General features: G+C 45.6%; 1 protein-coding gene across 1 annotated transcript; it reads left to right on the plus strand.

The window, feature by feature from the left end:
- Window positions 1–1,237: 1,237 nt before the first annotated feature.
- On the plus strand, window positions 1,238–14,650 carry LOC311117944 (cathepsin D-like). Its single transcript, XM_084192836.1, has 9 exons — window positions 1,238–1,437; window positions 2,937–3,099; window positions 5,631–5,754; window positions 6,111–6,229; window positions 6,502–6,701; window positions 6,950–7,072; window positions 10,045–10,189; window positions 13,166–13,264; window positions 13,916–14,650. Exons 1-9 carry the CDS (start codon window positions 1,376–1,378, stop codon window positions 14,075–14,077), a joined length of 1,197 nt encoding a protein of 398 aa, XP_084048962.1. The 5' UTR covers window positions 1,238–1,375; the 3' UTR covers window positions 14,078–14,650.
- The last annotated feature ends 5,949 nt before the right edge of the window (window positions 14,651–20,599 follow it).

Here is a 20,599-nt window from a genome sequence, read left to right on the forward strand (position 1 = left end):
AGCTCCCTTAGACATCATTCTTATGTCCAAGGAAGGCTCACAGATCACAAAGAACTAGTATAGTCTAGCATTTGGAGAAACAAATCCTTATCTCCCTTTACCCCCTAAAACAGCTCTTCACATCAATCACAGCCTCCCAGGTGTCACAGCCTACATTAGCCCAGTCAAGAATGCATTCTTTCTAAGTTAGTCATCCCATCAATTTAGGAGAATAATAAATCCCCAATATGGCTGTCACGAGTAACTATCAGTATATGGACTTCATTGCTCAAAAGGCATACTTGCTTTCTTCTCTAAATATTTGCAGAGTGACAGAAAGTCAGAGTGAAATAAAAGCTTTTTAAAGAAGTGAATCACGTTTGTTGAGTCATTGAGGCTAATAGGTCACAAGACATCATGTCCCCAAATGATTCAGCTATTGATTGTGTAACATCTATTCAAACCACATCCCAAACACAAAATAGCTGTTCTCACAAATAAACTAGGGCCTACAGCACAACGCAGCACATCTGGGCAATAACTATAAGAAAAGCTCTGAACAGGTGTAAGGGGTGCGCTTTTATACCATTTCACATCAGCCAATTAGCGGCCCAGGGGAAACACGGATCAAAACTATGGTTCCTATCCTGTCCCACAAATATAAATTACCGGTAGCCTATGCAGTACAAAGCCATTAAGACAATTTGAGTGTCTGCAAATCGTGTCAAATATCACTTTTATGTCAAATTCTGGTCTGCATTGAGGATACATTGTCTTGGTTTATACTTTACTTTATTGAGTTTATTTTTTGCAGGGACAGTGCACATCACAGGAGGTTGGTGGTACCTTAATTGGGGAGGAAGGGCTCGTGGTAATGGCTGGAGACGGATCAGTGGAATTCCATTTGCTCCCGTTCCAGACATTATTATGAGCCGTCCTCCCCTCAGCAGCCTCCACTGGTGCACATTAATCAACGTTTCAGTAAAAGTGGTGGTTTTAGCCAGCTGGCTAATTTTCAACTGCAGTCCCTGGGCAGGTTACTAAAATCTTTATTCCCACAATTTGATAGAAACACACGTCTCTGACATCATGCAGCACGGATTGGGTGCGTTCAAGAAACACAAATTCGGGGACCGTAAGCGCTTTACCAGACATTGTAAGGCTATGATATTCAGCACAGGTCTGCGCAAAGCATTTTTTTATCTGGAACGCACCCATTGGCGATGCTCACGCGCAGCTCTCTTAACTCCTGGAACGTACCCATCATCACATGATTTTGACTCAAACGTCGACACAGTAAGGTGATAAAAGTCTGTTGTTGTTGATTTCAAGTCAAATTGCCCAGTCATTGTGCTTGCTGGTCGGGTTGTAGCTAAAGTTATTCTGCAGCTGTAAAATGAAGGTTTTGTACCTCTGTCTTTTCGCGGCACTTGCTTTGGCATCTGATGCACTCGTCCGGTAAGTAAAGACAAGTCATAGTAGCCGTGCTAGCAGTAGTTTGTTAGCTAGAAAAGCAATGCTCTTCAAACACTTGAGCTACCAGTTACGCCCTCAGTCAACTAGCTAGCATAGTATTACGAAATGGATAGCCCTAGCTAGGTTTGTGACTGTTTACTTTTCTGAATGAACAGTGAAGACGACCTGGGGCTACAAAGTGACGTTAGCTAGCTAAATGTTATCAAGTCGCACTCTAGCAAGGTGTTTGTTTTTCCATTAGCTAGTGCTCCGTTTCTTGCCCAGTGACAAGCAAACATGTGACAATGTGAAAATAGAAATTACAGCGAAGGTCAATATCCCAAACACGACTTAAGGCCGGTTTATAGACAATTGTCGTAGCGAGATCATGAACATTCTATTGTCGTCGGACATCAAACTTGTCCTATGTCTGCATGACATCAGCAGCCTCCTGCTCAACATTAAATACTTTCTCTATTTTAACAAAAATAAACCCATCCAATTAATTATATGGCAACCTATTAAGCCAGGCAACTAAAAGCTATTTTCTAAACAATGTTTTGGTTCGTTGCTAGCTAGCTAATTAGCTAGCTGGCTGGCTAGCCAGTTCAAATAAACGTTAATGACCATAGTATAGCTGACGTCTTAACTTTTAGCTACTTTTTATTCATTATTACAGGAAAATAAACCCACACAACGTTATTTACAAGGTAATTGTGAACTTATAGAAAATAGTGTGACGAAATAAAAGTAGGTCATTTTATCGGATAATTGTAGAACTTCCTGCATCATCTTGTCACAGTAAGATTTGGTCTGGTTGCTGTGGCAGTCCGGTAACCACGACAACGGACGTTGCGACAGTCGCAGATAACTTTCTTCACGTCTGTGCGACAAGGAAACTCAGTCGCAGCGATGGTGTGCAGACATGCCACCGAATTATTATTATTATACATTAAATGTCGTTCTACAGACATGTCATTAGACCAAGGATAAACTGGCCTTAACCTGTGTTGATAACACCCATCTGCTTCATCAATTCAACTGTGAACTTCCTATGTAATCTTGTCATGTTATCATTGATTCGTGTGTGCCTCATTGATTGTTATATTGTTCAAGCTCCCCATTCGGCAATGTCCTTGTAGAACAGATATTACACATAGCAAGGTTGCCACAGGCAGCACTTGTTCTAGCTAGCAAAGGATGTGGCCACCAGTGCAGGATGTGGCCACCAGTGCTCTTCTCTGTGTCTCCTGTCTATTGTCTGAGAGCAGGAGACCTGTAACTAGTCAGACGTTGTTTCCCCAGAAAGAACTAGGTTGAGTAAATACTAGACAGGGCTCACCAGTAGGCCTGCTGAGATTCTGCTTGACCTACCAACTGTTCTGGGCTGGCTAACCATTTTCAAAGGAGTTCTCTGATAGATTCTCTCTCGCTATGTCTCCCTCTCTTTCCCTCCCCCCTATATCTATCTCTCTCCCCCTCTCTCTCTCTCTCTCCCACAGAATTCCGTTGAGGAAGTTCCGTTCCATCAGGCGTACCCTGACTGACTCAGGGAGGGCAGCAGAAGAGCTGTTGGCTGGGAAGGAACACACTAAGTACAGCAACCTGGGCTTCCCCTCCTCCAGCAATGGACCCACTCCAGAAACCCTGAAGAACTTTATGGACGTAAGACGATCCTCTAGTCACTACTAACCAGGGACCCTGGTAGTGGATTAGTTTGCCCTTGGTTGCGTCCCTAGATGGCACCCTATTCCCTACATAGTGCACTACTTTTGATCAGAGCCCTACTGTGGGCCCTGGTCAAAAGTATTGCACTTTAATAGGAAATAGGATGCCATTTGGGACAAAGACAACCTGTGACCTGTGTCAATGGAGTGGTCACACTTCACTTCGCTAATGCAATTTAGCACAAGCTAAAAGCCAGGCAGGCCAGGAGAAAACCAACAAAGAATCCCTTGTCGCCAGTCCGGCCGTTCCGGCTAGTCCTCCTAGCTAGCTGAATTAGAATTAGTAGCGTTACAAGGCAAGCCCGCCCACTCCCCCTCCCTATCCTGAAGGGAAGATGGAAGATTTCACATTTCCCATCAAAGTTGGGTGATCAGATCTTCAGTTTCTATGTGTGATGGAAAAATAACATTTGTCATATGCCGGGTAACTCAGCTTCCCATCAGTGTTGGGTCTAGTGACGGGATCTTTTTCTCTGTGTGACCGAACAGGAACTAGGAATAGTTGGTCAGATGACCGGTGACTGAGAGCAAGGAAGGCCTGATCTTCTAAGCTCCCTGAGGTTGATCAGCTGACAGTTTGTAGACCTACTGTACGATTATCCAGGGCAAAGAGCCATGCGTTGTTTATGTAGTTTAATCTAAACTCCAGAAAAGAGACGGAGGGCCTTGTACACTCAGTGGGCACTCAGTGGGCGACTGCCCACTGGAGCCGCTTCCTGTTTTTAGCTGATAGGAGTGGAATCCGGTGTGGTCGTCTGGAAGACCAGGTGTGTTGAATTTAGTCAATCTGTGAACTAATCGATTATCTCAGTTGGTCAGGTGTGGTGCCTAGTTGGAACAATATCCTGCAGTACCTGTGGCACTCCAGGAACAGGGTTGCCTACCCCGGCCCTAGACACTGTCGTGCGTGAAAAGCCCAGGAGGCCGACCGTTTCTGAGCTACTGGAATCGGCGCCTGGCACTGACTCCTACAACGCTCAGTCGCTTAGGTCACTCATTTTGCCCATTCTAACGTTCAATCGAACAGTAACTGAATGCCTGTCTGCCTGCTTTTATAAAGCAAGCCACGTGACTCACCTTTCTGTAGGAGTGAACCATTTTCGTGAACGGGGTGGTGTACCTAATAAACTGGCCACTGAGTGTATGTGTTCAATGATATCAATTCCCCAGCATTGGATAAACATTGAGTAGCCTACACAGTACAGTGTACAGCAGTCCTTCTGGTTTCTGAGTGTTTTCTCTGGGACTCTGATAGTTCCTTCCACCGAGCTGAGGGACGCGCGCACACAGAAAACTGTTGTGGTTTCCTAGACTCTGACAGAAAGTGAGTTGTGATGTGTAGATTACTCCAGCATTTTACATAATATCTACCATATAAAATGTAATTTTATGAAGCTTGAAAAGTTGGAACTGTGAATAAATGTTTAACCATGGAATGGTTTCAGCCACTTCATAATAACTTGCAGAGTAATTGAACTTTCACGTCAAACCACTTTAGATATCAACCAACCACAATACAACCACAGTGAATGAATTCAACCATTGTCCCTTCAATAGTCGGCTCATTAACAAGATAAAGGTTGTGTCCAAAATGGAACCCTATTCCCCACAGGGCTCTGGTCAAAAGTAGTGCACTATATAGGGAATAGGGTGCCATTTGGTACGCACACTTAAGATAGCTAATCTAATCACAATGAACTGGTCAAGCAGTCCCAGGAGACTGAATTGACTGAAGAGGTTCATTTGCTATGAATACTAGAATGGAGAGTCCTAGGAAAAGGGAAGTTGAGTCACGTGTTGAAAATGTTGAGTAATCGTTCATTCTCTGCTTGCAACAGAAGGTTAGCTGACTGTTTACAGCGTGACTAGGAGAAGAGAAATCACAGACCTATTGGATTGACAGAAGAGGTAAAGTGCTAGATTTGACTTCTAGAAAGAGGGAAGTTGACTCCTCGTTAAACTGTGTTATTATTATTATTATTAGCAGAGTAACGTGCTTGGAACAGAAGGTTAGCTGACTTGTTTGTTCAACAGCGTGACTATGAGAAGAGATCACTCTGACCTATTTACTTCAGACAAACCGTTTCTGACACCGGCAGAGCCAACTTCTATCAGTCGTGGAAATACTGAACTAATCACATGACCTGCGTGAACAGACACGTTTAGGTAGATCTTGCTAGATCTGTTCAGGCCAGCTCACAACCTGTTGGAAGGGATTGCCTTCACTGTATCCCTACAACGGGATGTTAGCAAAGCATAGGGATCTTGTTCTTCTGAGTGAATAGGCATATCAAGAACCAGCAGAAACTGGGCCTCCGTCCTTGACCAGTTTGGGGTACACTGAAATTACCCTACTACCTGCTTTCTAGTCTGGGAGCAGTGTGCTTGATGGAGTCCTTGAAACTAGCCCACACAGTTCTTTTGTTGTTTTTTTTATTTCATGCAGCCGTGTGTGTTTTTGTTTCACAGGCTCAGTACTATGGTGAGATCGGCCTGGGGACTCCCGTCCAGACGTTCACTGTGGTGTTTGATACAGGCTCCTCCAACTTGTGGGTTCCTTCAATCCACTGCTCTTTCACAGACATCGCCTGCTGTAAGTCTACGCTGCGCTGCCTCAATCCCATATTTATTGATGCACTTGTCAAGTCCTCTCAGATCTCCACAAGTGCATAGGGGGTCTAGGGTTGCATTTGGGAATGGGCCATTGACTCATACATGACCGGTGCTAGTAGGACCGGCTCACTTCCAGAAATCCAATTCTAGGTTTAATCTGTTTCTAAGAATCCTCTCTGTTTTATTGTTTTATTTGTTTATACTTTCTGCCAAATGCCTCATTAGTTGGATTAGTTGAGCGCTTCATTGTCTTTTCTTCTAGGTTATATAACCATTTAATATTGGCCATTTTGACAGATTAAAGTGATACTTCCCGTCTGTCTGTCTGTCTGTCAGTGCTTCACCACAAGTATAACGGTGCCAAGTCCAGCACGTATGTGAAGAATGGAACCGCCTTCGCCATCCAGTATGGGTCTGGCAGTCTGTCTGGGTACCTCAGCCAAGACACATGCACGGTAGGTACAAGGTTATACACTGTTGTAAAATAGGCCTAGCATCTGAAAAGGTGCTGTATAATTCAAGTCCGTTGTCTCTATTGTACTATTCTCCAAAGCAATGCCTTTTTAAGGCAGTTTTTTTTTGTTGGTGTTATTCTCAATGATTTTAAACACGGTGTTTCCACTTGTCTGCCTGAAATTGTCAAATAAAATCAATCTCTCTGTGTTAGTTTGGAGACCTGACTGTCTTAATAGTCTTTTAATGGATGTGCTGCTCACCTTTCTGGTAGATTGGAGGATTGGCCATAGAGAGGCAGGGCTTCGGTGAGGCCATCAAGCAGCCCGGCATAGCCTTCATCGCTGCCAAGTTTGATGGCATCCTGGGCATGGCCTACCCACGTATTTCTGTGGACGGGGTCGCCCCACCGTTTGACAACATCATGAGCCAGAAGAAAGTAGAGCAGAATGTGTTTTCCTTCTACCTCAACAGGTGAGACAGACAGGACTGCCTCAGGTATTTCTGACACCAGAGTCCTTTTTTGGAGATTTAGGACCAGTTTCCTGGACACAGATTAAGCTTAGTCTTGAACTAAAAAGCCTGCTCAATGGAGCATGTCTATTGAAATGGCTGTTTTGTCCAGTACTAGGTTTAATCTGGATCTAGGAAACCAATCCTAAAAGTCTGTATAGAAAAATAGTCAAATGACGTGTGTTTGGTCCTGTGTGTGTGTGTGTTAGGAACCCAGACTCTGAGCCCGGCGGTGAACTCCTACTGGGAGGAACTGACCCCAAGTACTACAGCGGAGACTTCCACTACCTCAACGTCAGCCGCCAGGCCTACTGGCAGGTCCACATGGACGGGTGAGTGTTCATCCTTTACCATTCATTTATATGCTGACACTTGTTTGTTCAAGTTATTAACGATCTGCTACATTAGCCATCCATCTGTTGGTGGACACTGTTATAATATTATTATTATTATGTCTGAGGTCAGATCTGTGGCAGACTTTTTGGAGGACTTTTTAAAGCACTGGATTCCCTTCAGAATCTCAAGAAACTTTACCCCACCTCTTGCTGTACACATCAAACAGGAGCTTCTATAAAAAAAATTACCTTCTTCGAACTAGAAGCCTTCCAAGAGGAACCAAGGCTGGCCGAGGTAAATGAAGAGAGATTTTCACTGTTTGTATCGGGCCTGCCAAAACTCAGTCAAGTGCCAAGGGACAGAGTCTTAACTGCAATAAAGAAAGCGGAAGATGCTAAATCTTCCCACTGTCTGCCAAATATCCTAACCTGCAATTCGATATATCTTGGGGGGGGGGGGATGAGTTTGAACTTCTACACAGATCATCCAGGTCAGAAATTGGTTGTGCAACGGAAACATGGGCACATGAGAACATTCCAGATGAGTCCCTAAACATAGAGGGTGTTCAGAAAGGACAAATCTGTCTAAATATGAAAAGAAGAGGGGTGGCCATGTATGTGGATAGTCTCCAGGTTAGGAGACGGGCGGACCTTGAAAGAGATGAGTTTGAGTGTCTGGATCCAGTTGCGGCTAATGAGAAGAAGCTGCAGCAGGAAGCCATTGACCTATCTCATTAACGCCATCGACTCTGACGTTGAAGTCACCTGAAACGGGTATTGTCTTATGTGGGGATTTCAATAATCTACCTTCCAAGGCCCTCAACTCCCACCAAGGCCTAAAACAGGTTGACGAAAACAAGACCAGTGGAGACTCCATGATTGATCTGATCATAACAAACAACATTTTTTTAAAAGGCTAGGAACGCTGTTCAGAGGATCATCCAAGGGACTAAGAAAAACTACTAGACTAAAATTTAATTCAAGCACTCAAAAAGAAGAATCCGAAAGCGATGTGGGACTTCATCAGCAAAGAGCTTGGCCGATCGAAATCATCTGGAGGTACGATACAGATTGATGGTGTGGAAACTGACGATGTTGCTGAGGTCCTGAATATCTTCTTTGCTGAAGCATGGACAGGAAATACACCCCCCCCCCCCCCCCATGGATCTAGATCCAGTGGTCACACACTTAGTTAACGCCTATCAACTGGCTCTGTACCTTCAGTCTGGTAGACCGCTACCAGCTCCCCATTCCTAAGGTCCTGGAGGGGGGAAAAGTCATTGGACACCAATCTCTCTGACATCTTGTCTGAGGAAAAAGGCTCATTGTGAAGAAGCTCATGCCAGTTGCTCTTGAGGAATGCAAAAAAAAAAATAGTGCATACTTGCCTAAACACAGAACGACACATGCTCTGGTCAGAGCCACACACACCTGGCTTACAGAGGCAGACTCCTAAAGCAACCCACAATGGTCCGGGTTCTGCTGGCGGACATGTCAAGGCTGTTTTTTGATTGTGTCGGCCATGCTAAACTCCTTCAGCATCTGACCGGTCTGTGTCCAAGGCTACTGACCTGGCTCCGCAGCTACACAACAGGGAGAACCGAGGGTGATGGCAAATGGAATGTACAGCTCATGGACAGGGGTAACATCTGGGGTCCCCCAGGGGTCTCGCCTTACCTCTTCCTGCTCCACATGTCCACTCAGTGACTCCTCTTTGAGGACACACTGGCTACGCTGACGACGTTGGGCTGTCCCGTGCTTTTAAGGCTAGCAAACATTGAAAATGACACCTCCAATAGAGGAGGCGAAGCAACTGGAGGAATGGGAAGCAGACAACTACATGTTTCTTAATGGAAAGGCTGTCCAACTAAGAATCTGCTTCTCCCAAATTCCTCCCCAACCAGCTCCACTAATCCTGGATGGACTGGCTATTCCAGTTAGAACCAGCTCCACTAATCCTGGGTGGACTGGCTGTTCCAGTTGGAACCAGCTCCACTAATCCTGGGTGGACTGGCTGTTCCAGTTGGAACCAGCTCCACTAATCCTGGGTGGACTGGCTGTTCCAGTTGGAACCAGCTCCACTAATCCTGGGTGGACTGGCTGTTCCAGTTGGAACCAGCTCCACTAATCCTGGGTGGACTGGCTGTTCCAGTTGGAACCAGCTTTTTCTATTTGAACAGGGAAGACATTGAGACCCAGGTCTCTTTTTACAAACGCACCCTGTATATACACTGACTGTGATGGCAAGAAACGGCCTTACCACTGACGTTGTGGCATCTACACCACCCTGATCCGACCGTGCCTGGAGTATGCCAGTGTGTTGCTGTTGGGCTGCACAAAGAAGCAGTAAGCTACGCTGGACCGGGTACAGAAAAGGGCAAGCAAGATGATAACAAAAAAAACAGAGACATCCCACTGACCCTTCCACCACTAACAGTCACGGAGAGATCAAGCTGCAGTGTGATGGATCACTGACGTGATGCACCACCCTGATCTGCTACCACAGAGAAGAGGAGACCGTACTGACAGAGTCCTCCAGAGCCAACTGTACACCATCAACGCAAGGACAAATGGACTGATGTTTGTTTACCATAACCACTGCCATCACACATATTAATGGCCAAATGTGACTTTAAACTAATTTCTTGTAAGCTAGGACGTTTTTTAATTTAATGTTTTATATATCTTGTTTTTTAAAGTATTATCTAGATGGAACTGTGCATTCTGCAAAATTCAGTCTTGTCGACTGCGTGCATGACTCAATGCTGTTTTCACTATGTAGGGAGGGAACTGTAAACTTAAATGATGAGTTATTGGTTTGGTATTTTGTCAATCGAGAAGCCTGTGAAAATGGAATTTACTGCTCCGAGGACAATAGATCTATTGTTACCTTCTGTAACCATGCAGCCCTACTTCCACCAAGGGAGCTGTATTTAAACGTGTGTGTGTGTGTGTGTGTGTGTGTACAGGTTGGGTGTGGGGAGCCAGCTGGGTCTGTGTAAGGGAGGCTGTGAGGCTATCGTGGACACCGGCACGTCCCTCATCACCGGCCCCACGGTGGAGGTCAAGGCCCTGCAGAAGGCCATCGGAGCGATCCCACTCATCCAAGGAGAGGTAAGACGTAGGATCATCCCCACTCAGGAGACGCAAGGGAGAGGAGCCCCACCACTCAATATCTACTTGTTATGTGATCAAGAGGAGCGATTCATCTAAATAACTCCTAGATGGTAGAAATGTCCTTGCAAGCCAATTTCCTCCTCCTCTAGTTCAGCACTATGGGCCCAGCTACATTCCTCCTCCTCCTCCTCTAGTTCAGCACTATGGGCCCAGCTACATTCCTCCTCCTCCTCTAGTTCAGCACTATGGTCCCAGCTACATTCCTCCTCCTCTAGTTCAGCACTATGGGCCCAGCTACATTCCTCCTCCTCTAGTTCAGCACTATGGGCCCAGCTACATTCCTCCTCCTCCTCCTCTAGTTCAGCACTATGGGCCCAGCTACATTCCTCCTCCTCCTCTAGTTCAGCACTATGGGCCCAGCTACATTCCTCCTCCTCCTCTAGTTCAGCACTATGGGCCCAGCTACATTCCTCCTCCTCCTCTAGTTCAGCACTATGGGCCCAGCTACATTCCTCCTCCTCCTCCTCCTCTAGTTCAGCACTATGGGCCCAGCTACATTCCTCCTCCTCCTCCTCTAGTTCAGCACTATGGTCCCAGCTACATTCCTCCTCCTCCTCTAGTTCAGCACTATGGGCCCAGCTACATTCCTCCTCCTCCTCTAGTTCAGCACTATGGTCCCAGCTACATTCCTCCTCCTCTAGTTCAGCACTATGGGCCCAGCTACATTCCTCCTCCTCTAGTTCAGCACTATGGGCCCAGCTACATTCCTCCTCCTCCTCCTCTAGTTCAGCACTATGGGCCCAGCTACATTCCTCCTCCTCCTCCTCTAGTTCAGCACTATGGGCCCAGCTACATTCCTCCTCCTCCTCCTCTAGTTCAGCACTATGGGCCCAGCTACATTCCTCCTCCTCCTCTAGTTCAGCACTATGGGCCCAGCTACATTCCTCCTCCTCCTCTAGTTCAGCACTATGGGCCCAGCTACATTCCTCCTCCTCCTCTAGTTCAGCACTATGGGCCCAGCTACATTCCTCCTCCTCCTCTAGTTCAGCACTATGGTCCCAGCTACATTCCTCCTCCTCCTCCTCCTCTAGTTCAGCACTATGGTCCCAGCTACATTCCTCCTCCTCCTCCTCTAGTTCAGCACTATGGTCCCAGCTACATTCCTCCTCCTCCTCTAGTTCAGCACTATGGTCCCAGCTACAATTCTCCTCCTCCTCTAGTTCAGCACTATGGTCCCAGCTACATTCCTCCTCCTCCTCTAGTTCAGCACTATGGTCCCAGCTACAATTCTCCTCCTCCTCTAGTTCAGCACTATGGTCCCAGCTACATTCCTCCTCCTCTAGTTCAGCACTATGGGCCCAGCTACATTCCTCCTCCTCCTCCTCTAGTTCAGCACTATGGGCCCAGCTACATTCCTCCTCCTCCTCTAGTTCAGCACTATGGGCCCAGCTACATTCCTCCTCTAGTTCAGCACTATGGGCCCAGCTACATTCCTCCTCCTCTAGTTCAGCACTATGGTCCCAGCTACATTCCTCCTCCTCTAGTTCAGCACTATGGGCCCAGCTACATTCCTCCTCCTCTAGTTCAGCACTATGGGCCCAGCTACATTCCTCCTCCTCCTCCTCCTCTAGTTCAGCACTATGGTCCCAGCTACATTCCTCCTCCTCCTCCTCCTCTAGTTCAGCACTATGGGCCCAGCTACATTCCTCCTCCTCTAGTTCAGCACTATGGGCCCAGCTACATTCCTCCTCCTCTAGTTCAGCACTATGGGCCCAGCTACATTCCTCCTCCTCCTCTAGTTCAGCACTATGGGCCCAGCTACATTCCTCCTCCTCTAGTTCAGCACTATGGTCCCAGCTACATTCCTCCTCCTCCTCTAGTTCAGCACTATGGGCCCAGCTACATTCCTCCTCCTCCTCTAGTTCAGCACTATGGGCCCAGCTACATTCCTCCTCCTCCTCTAGTTCAGCACTATGGGCCCAGCTACATTCCTCCTCCTGTAGTTCAGCACTATGGGCCCAGCTACATTCCTCCTCCTCCTCCTCCTCTAGTTCAGCACTATGGGCCCAGCTACATTCCTCCTCCTCCTCCTCTAGTTCAGCACTATGGGCCCAGCTACATTCCTCCTCCTCCTCTAGTTCAGCACTATGGTCCCAGCTACATTCCTCCTCCTCCTCCTCTAGTTCAGCACTATGGTCCCAGCTACATTCCTCCTCCTCCTCCTCCTCCTCTAGTTCAGCACTATGGGCCCAGCTACATTCCTCCTCCTCCTCCTCTAGTTCAGCACTATGGGCCCAGCTACATTCCTCCTCCTCCTCCTCTAGTTCAGCACTATGGGCCCAGCTACATTCCTCCTCCTCCTCTAGTTCAGCACTATGGGCCCAGCTACATTCCTCCTCCTCCTCTAGTTCAGCACTATGGGCCCAGCTACATTCCTCCTCTAGTTCAGCACTATGGGCCCAGCTACATTCCTCCTCCTCCTCTAGTTCAGCACTATGGGCCCAGCTACATTCCTCCTCCTCCTCCTCTAGTTCAGCACTATGGGCCCAGCTACATTCCTCCTCCTCTAGTTCAGCACTATGGGCCCAGCTACATTCCTCCTCCTCCTCCTCCTCTAGTTCAGCACTATGGGCCCAGCTACATTCCTCCTCCTCCTCCTCCTCTAGTTCAGCACTATGGGCCCAGCTACATTCCTCCTCCTCCTCCTCTAGTTCAGCACTATGGGCCCAGCTACATTCCTCCTCCTCTAGTTCAGCACTATGGTCCCAGCTACATTCCTCCTCCTCCTCCTCCTCTAGTTCAGCACTATGGGCCCAGCTACATTCCTCCTCCTCTAGTTCAGCACTATGGGCCCAGCTACAGCTTAATGAAGTCCCTTTTGACCTGGCCCATCCTATTTCTTAGAGAACTGTACCCCACTTTATGTCCTCACTACATTAGCACCATCACTGAGTGTTTCTGCTTGTGTTTCAGTACATGGTGAACTGTGACAAGATCCCCACCATGCCTGTCATCACATTCAACCTGGGAGGACAGTCCTACAGTCTGACTGCAGAGCAGTACGTCCTCAAGGTGAGTCTCTCCTCTCGGCCTCTATCTGGAGATTCTACATTGTTTTGCTATAAGCAAGATGGCCAGCAGCGAGCGATGTAGATGGCCAGCGAGGTAGATGGCCGGCGAGCGAGCGAGGTAGATGGCCAGCGAGGTAGATGGCCGGCGAGCGAGCGAGGTAAAGTTAAGTCTAATTCAACAACCATAACAACAGTGTCCGCTCAGTCAGTCACTATACCACACAAACAGGGTGATCGCTTCCTGAACTAAACATTCTCAGAACCATGGGAGACAACATGCATTGATTTGAATGTTTGTCTCGGAAATGAATTCCGTTATTTCAACTATTATTACTGTGTAATAATGGCCTACTGAACTTTCCTTACAAACCGTCCTCCTGTTGGCTACGATGTTAGTATCTCTGTCGTTTGGTCATTACATATCAGGCCCTTGTTCATTAGGGCACACCGTAGCAAAACATTGTGCAACAGAAAACAAACAACATTTGCATTTCAGCAATGAACCAGTGCAGATAGTACCCGTCTGTTTCAAACTGTTTGGTGCTTACTGGACACGATCTGGGCCCCGTGTGGGACTGTGTGCGTCTCTGTATTCCTTCCCCCTTCTGCCCTGCGTCTGACTGTGCGTCTGTGTATTTCTTCCCCCTCCCAGGAGACCCAGGCTGGTAAGACCATCTGCCTGAGTGGCTTCATGGGCCTGGACATCCCCGCCCCCGCCGGGCCGCTGTGGATCCTGGGAGATGTATTCATTGGCCAATACTACACTGTGTTCGACCGTGACAACAACCGGGTGGGCTTCGCTAAGTCCAAGTAGAACTACAACGGCCACGTCCCCATTCTCCACTGTCCATCTACCCTTCTCCTGAAGTGTACTTGTCATGGATTTGGAGAATCGGGAAGCAGCCAATGTTTTGGAACAATGTTTTGCGGGTACATTAAGTGGTTCTAGATTTTACGATTTTTAGACAGGCAAAATCAAAGTGTGGGGAAAGACACTACTTGTGGCTTGGCTGCACAAGCTTTCCGTTGCTTTTATGAAATCTTTTTTAAAAGTAGCAATCGATTTGTGTAGAGTTCAAATGCACTGATCTAAACAAGCATTCATTTCTGAACGATTTGCTACGAGTGTGAAAGTGAAACTGAAAACGTGGTGATGTTGGAGAATGTACAGGATCGGGAGTCAAAGATGATTATCAGAACGGACCTTTTTGAGTTTTACCATCTATCTGAGTGATCTGCTGTACGTGTTAAATCAGGGACTTGTATTTTAAAGCAACAGAACAATGTAACATTTTTAATTTGCGTTTTATGAGGCAATGGACCTCTGTGTCAATGACTTTAATATGCATCTTCAAATTATTGGATTCAATAAAATAATTGTAAAAAGTGAAGTCTCCCTTTTCTTGCATGTCTGTCATTCCCCCTTTGAGTAGATGCTCTATGACACAAATGTCAAAGGTCAGGATAGATATTGTCATTTATCAGCGTAGTAACAAACCCTCACCAAGTGACCCATGTGACCCCGTACTGGTCACGCCCCTCTTGTTAGTGGAGAGATTTTTCTGTTTTAAAGCTAATTTCCTGCAATTCTACACATTTTGACATGTCTTATGTGTGTTCATATGATACCTGAGTGACCCAGGGGTCTAGGGTCATGTAATCTGGCCATGATGACTACAAGATTTAGATGGGTAAGTTAGGCTATCTAGCTAACATGACCAGTAGTTGATCAACTGGACGTTTCGTACACGTTATAAACAGCTCTCTAAGGTCTGTCAGTGAATGACATAACGAGGAAAACTACCCAATTACAAAATTGCACCTTGTGCATTTTCACATCAGTCACTTATTTTTTTCACTTCAATCAAACTTTATTATTTTATCAAATATCTCTAATAACAAGGGTTGGGGTAAATTCCAGTCAATTCATAAAGTAAACCCAATTGTAATTTCAAATATGCCTCTTTAAAAGGCGTTGGAAGATAATTGGAATTTCAGTGTACTTCCTGAATTGACTGGAATTTAAACGGAATAGTCTGCTAATAACTCATAAATAGTATAAAATGTCAGAATTTGTATCTACATACTTTACATAGTGTAACACTAAAGGTTATTACATAAATCATTTCATTTTTTTTCTTCTCAACATGATAAATAAAAATACAATCCACAAAAATGTCCTCAATTTGTTTAGTATTCAGTAGACATGGTCTCCTTCAAACTCGTTTTCAGTGGTAAAAAAAAAAAGTCCACATTTTAAATAGTATTTTTTTTCCTCATTAGTAATGCTCATCGAACGTTTCCCAAGGACTTGATGGATTCGCTGTCAGAGATCATTCATAAAAAAAGATACCAAGTTAAATAAGTATTGTATCCGACTTGGTCCAACTTCTTGTGGTTCTTCATATAAATGGTCTTTATATATTGAATGGCTCACCATATATTGAAAGGAATAGCTCACCATATATTGAAAGGAATAGCTCACCATATATTGAAAGGAATGTCTCACCATACAGTGGGGAAAAAAAGTATTTAGTCAGCCACCAATTGTGCAAGTTCTCCCACTTAAAAAGATGAGAAATGCCTGTAATTTTCATCATAGGTACACGTTAACTATGACAGACAAATTGAGAAAAAAAATTCCAGAAAATCACATTGTAGGATTTTTTATGAATTTATTTGCAAATTATGGTGGAAAATAAGTATTTGGTCACCTACAAACAAGCAAGATTTCTGGCTCTCACAGACCTGTAACTTCTTCTTTAAGAGGCTCCTCTGTCCTCCCCTCGTTACCTGTATTAATGGCACCTGTTTGAACTTGTTATCAGTATAAAATACACCTGTCCACAACCTCAAACAGTCACACTCCAAACTCCACTATGGCCAAGACCAAAGAGCTGTCAAAGGACACCAGAAACAAAATTGTAGACCTGCACCAGGCTGGGAAGACTGAATCTGCAATAGGTAAGCAGCTTGGTTTGAAGAAATCAACTGTGGGAGCAATTATTAGGAAATGGAAGACATACAACACCACTGATAATCTCCCTCGATCTGGGGCTCCACGCAAGATCTCACCCCGTGGGGTCAAAATGATCACAAGAACGGTGAGCAAAAATCCCAGAACCACACGGGGGGACCGAGTGAATGACCTGCAGAGAGCTGGGACCAAAGTAACAAAGCCTACCATCAGTAACACACTACGCCGTCAGGGACTCATATCCTGCTGTGTCCCCCTGCTTAAGCCAGTACATGTCCAGGCCCGTCTGAAGTTTGCTAGAGTGCATTTGGATGATCCAGAAGAGGATTGGGAGAATGTCATATGGTCAGATGAAACCAAAATAGAACTTTTTGGTAAAAACTCAACTCGTCGTGTTTGGAGTACAAAGAATGCTGAGTTGCATCCAAAGAACACCATACCTACTGTGAAGCATGGGGGTGGAAACATCATGCTTTGGGGCTGTTTTTCTGCAAAGGGACCAGGACGACTGATCCGTGTAAAGGAAATAATGAATGGGGCCATGTATCGTGAGATTTTGAGTGAAAACCTCCTTCCATCAGCAAGAGCATTGAAGATGAAACGTGGCTGGGTCTTTCAGCATGACAATGATCCCAAACACACCGCCCGGGCAAAGAAGCATTTCAAGGTCCTGGAGTGGCCTAGCCAGTCTCCAGATCTCAACCCCATAGAACATCTTTGGAGGGAGTTGAAAATCCGTGTTGCCCAGCGACAGCCCCAAAACATCACTGCTCTAGAGGAGATCTGCATGGAGGAATGGGCCAAAATACCAGCAACAGTGTGTGAAAACCTTGTGAAGACTTACAAAAAACGTTTGACCTGTGTCATTGCCAACAAAGGGTATAAAACAAAGTATTGAGAAACTTTTGTTATTGACCAAATACTTATTTTCCACCATAATTTGCAAATAAATTCATAAAAAATCCTACAATGTGATTTTCTGGAATTTCTTTTCTAATTTTGTCTGTCATAGTTGACGTGTACCTATGATGAAAATTACAGGCCTCTCTCATCTTTTTAAGTGGGAGAACTTGCACAATTGGTGGCTGACTAAATACTTTTTTTCCCCACTGTATATTGAAAGGAATAGCTCACCATATTGAAAGGAATAGCTCACCACTTATCCAAAAAGGGTAATTCCTTCCGATCTGTGTGAACTTGTCCATATTCCAGAATCCCACTCTGGAATCAGGTTTTCACATGATGATGGAAACGGCCTTCCTCTTCACGGCTGGGGTATGTTCTTTGGAGCGATCACTTCTCACTGATACAGTTGAAGTCGGAAGTTTACATACACCTTTGCCAAATACATTTAAACTCAGTTTTTCACAATTCCTGACATTTAATCCTAGTAAAAATTCCCTGTCTCAGGTCAGTTAGGATCACCACTTTATTTGAAGAATGTGAAATGTCAGAATAATAGTAGAGAGAATGATTTATTTCAGCTTTTATTTCTTTCATCACATTCCCAGTGGGTCAGAAATTTACATTCACTCAATTGGTATTTGGTAGCATTGCCTTTAAATTGTTTAACTTGGGTCAAACGTTTCGGGTAGCCTTCCACAAGCTTCCCACAATAAGTTGGGTGAAATTTGGCCCATTCCTCCTGACAGAGCTGGTGTAACTGAGTCAGGTTTGTAGGCCTCCTTGCTCGCACACAGTTTTTCAGTTCTGCCCACAAATGTTCTATAGGATTGAGGTCAGGGCTTTGTGATGGCCACTCCAATACCTTGACTTTGTTGTCCTTAAGGCATTTTGCCTTAAGGCATTTTGCCATTTGGAAGACCCATTTGCGACCAAGCTTTAACTTCCTGACTGATGTCTTGAGATGTTGCTTCAATATATCCACATCATTTTCCTTCCTCATGATGCCATCTATTTAGTGAAGTGCACCAGTCCCTCCTCCTGCAGCAAAGCCCCCCACAGCCTGATGCTGCCACCCCCGTGCTTCACGGTTGGGAGTGTGTTCTTCGGCTTGCAAGGCCCCCTTTTTCCTCCAAACATAACGATGGTCATTATAATAATAATAATATGCCATTTAGCAGACGCTTTTATCCAAAGCGACTTACAGTCATGCGTGCACACATTTTTTGTGTATGGGTGGTCCCGGGGATCGAACCCACTACCTTGGCGTTATAAGCGCCGTGCTCTACCAGCTGAGCTACAGAGGACCATTATGGCCAAACAGTTCGATTTTTGTTTCCTCAGACCAGAGGACATTTCTCCAAAAAGTACGATATTTGTCCCCATGTGCAGCTGCAAACCGTAGTCTGGCTTTTTTATGGCGGTTTTGGAGCAGTGGCTTCTTCCTTGCTGAGCGGCCTTTCAGGTTATGTCGATATAGGACTAGTTTTACTGTGGATATAGATACTTTTGTACCTGTTTCCTCCAGCATCTTCACAAGGTTCTTTGCTGTTGTTCTGGGATTGATTTGCACTTTTCGCACCAAAGTACGTTTATCTCTAGGAGACAGAAAGCGTCTCCTTCCTGAGCGGTATGACGGCTGCGTGGTACCATGGTGTTTATACTTGCGTACTATTAGTTTGTACAGATGAACGTGGTACCTTCAGGCATTTGGAAATTGCTCCCAAGGATGAACCAGACTTGTGGAGGTCTACAATTTATTTTCTGAGGTCTTGGCTGATTTCTTTTGATTTTCCCATGATGTCAAGCAAAGAGGCACTGAGTTTGAACGTAGGCCTTGAAATACATCCACAGGTACACCTCAAATTGACTCAAATGATGTCAATTAGCCTATCAGAAGCTTCTAAAGCCATGACATCATTTTCTGGAATTTTCCAAGCTGTTTAAAGGCACAGTCAACTTAGTGTATGTAAACTTCTGACCCACTGGAATTGTGATACAGTGAATTATAAGTGAAACAATCTGTCTGTAAACAATTGTTGGAAGAATTACTTGTGTCATACACAAAGCAGATGTCAAACCGACTTGCCAAAACTATAGTTTGTTAAAAATAAATGTGTGGAGTGGTTGAAAAACGAGTTTTAATGACTCCAACCTAAGAGTATGTAAACTTCCAACTTCAACTGTACTACCTCCCTATTGAATATAACCCAGATATCCTCTCCCTATAGAATATAACCCAGATATCCTCTCCCTATAGAATATAACCCATATATCCTCTCCCTATAGAATATAACCCAGATATCCTCTCCCTGTTGAATATAACCCAGATATCCTCTCCCTGTTGAATATAACCCAGATATCCTCTCCCTATTGAATATAACCCAGATATCCTCTCCCTATTGAATATAACCCAGATATCCTCTCCCTATTGAATATAACCCAGATATCCTCTCCCTATAGAATATAACCCAGATATCCTCTCCCTATAGAATATAACCCAGATATCCTCTCCCTATTGAATATAACCCAGATATCCTCTCCCTATAGAATATAACCCAGATATCCTCTCCCTATAGAATATAACCCAGATATCCTCTCCCTATTGAATATAACCCATATATCCTCTCCTCTCAACCCTCCTTCTCTTTACCAGCTGAATCAGACTCTCCCTGGCTCTCCTGGTCTCCATGCCCACCATCGATCTCCTGGTCTCCATGGCCACCATCGACCTCTGTCTGGCTAGACATGCTCCTGTCTCCCCCCTTCACCTCCTCCATGTCCACCTCCTCCTCCTCCTCCTCCTCCTCCTCAGTCTCCTCCTCCTGACCCAGCGTATCCGGAATGATCTCCACCTCGATCCCAGACGCATCCTCGTTCTCCTTGAACCACACTGACTTCCCTCCCTCCTTCCTTCCCCCCTTGGCGAGGATGGACCTCATCCCGTCCTTGTCTCCTCCTCCTCCTCTCCCCCCTCCCCTAGCGGGGCTGCTGGCCGGGCTGGGCTTGGCATGGTGGTTGTGGTTGGCGTACAGGCCGCAGAAGCCACAGTGGCGGTCGCTCCGGCGTCGCTCCAGGGGGATGGCCCTGCCTCTGTCCCCAGGGACAGTAGCACCTCGGCCCCTCTTGTCTACCGGCGCTGGGAGTCTGGGTCCGCCGCGCAGGGCATCACCCTCGGTACCCTGGTAGCCATCGTTGGTGTACTGCAGGCTGTCCTTGGGTCTCCCTGGGGGCCTCGCCATCTTCAGACATGGAACCAAACACTACAGACAGGGCAGAAGACAGGACAGCAACCATGTCAAATCTGTCAATTACAAGAATCACAGGATAATACCTTTATGTGTTGTGTATATCACTTGGTTAAATAAATAGTAAAAGAATAGAGGTAAATAGTCATAAATAATAGTAATAAAGTTGTCCTACGAGTTAAAAACTAAAGCACTAGAGACAGAAGGA

The sequence above is a fragment of the Coregonus lavaretus genome (genome assembly GCF_964263955.1).
Source record: "Coregonus lavaretus genome assembly, contig: HAP1_SCAFFOLD_2897, whole genome shotgun sequence".
Lineage (NCBI taxonomy): Eukaryota > Metazoa > Chordata > Actinopteri > Salmoniformes > Salmonidae > Coregonus > Coregonus lavaretus.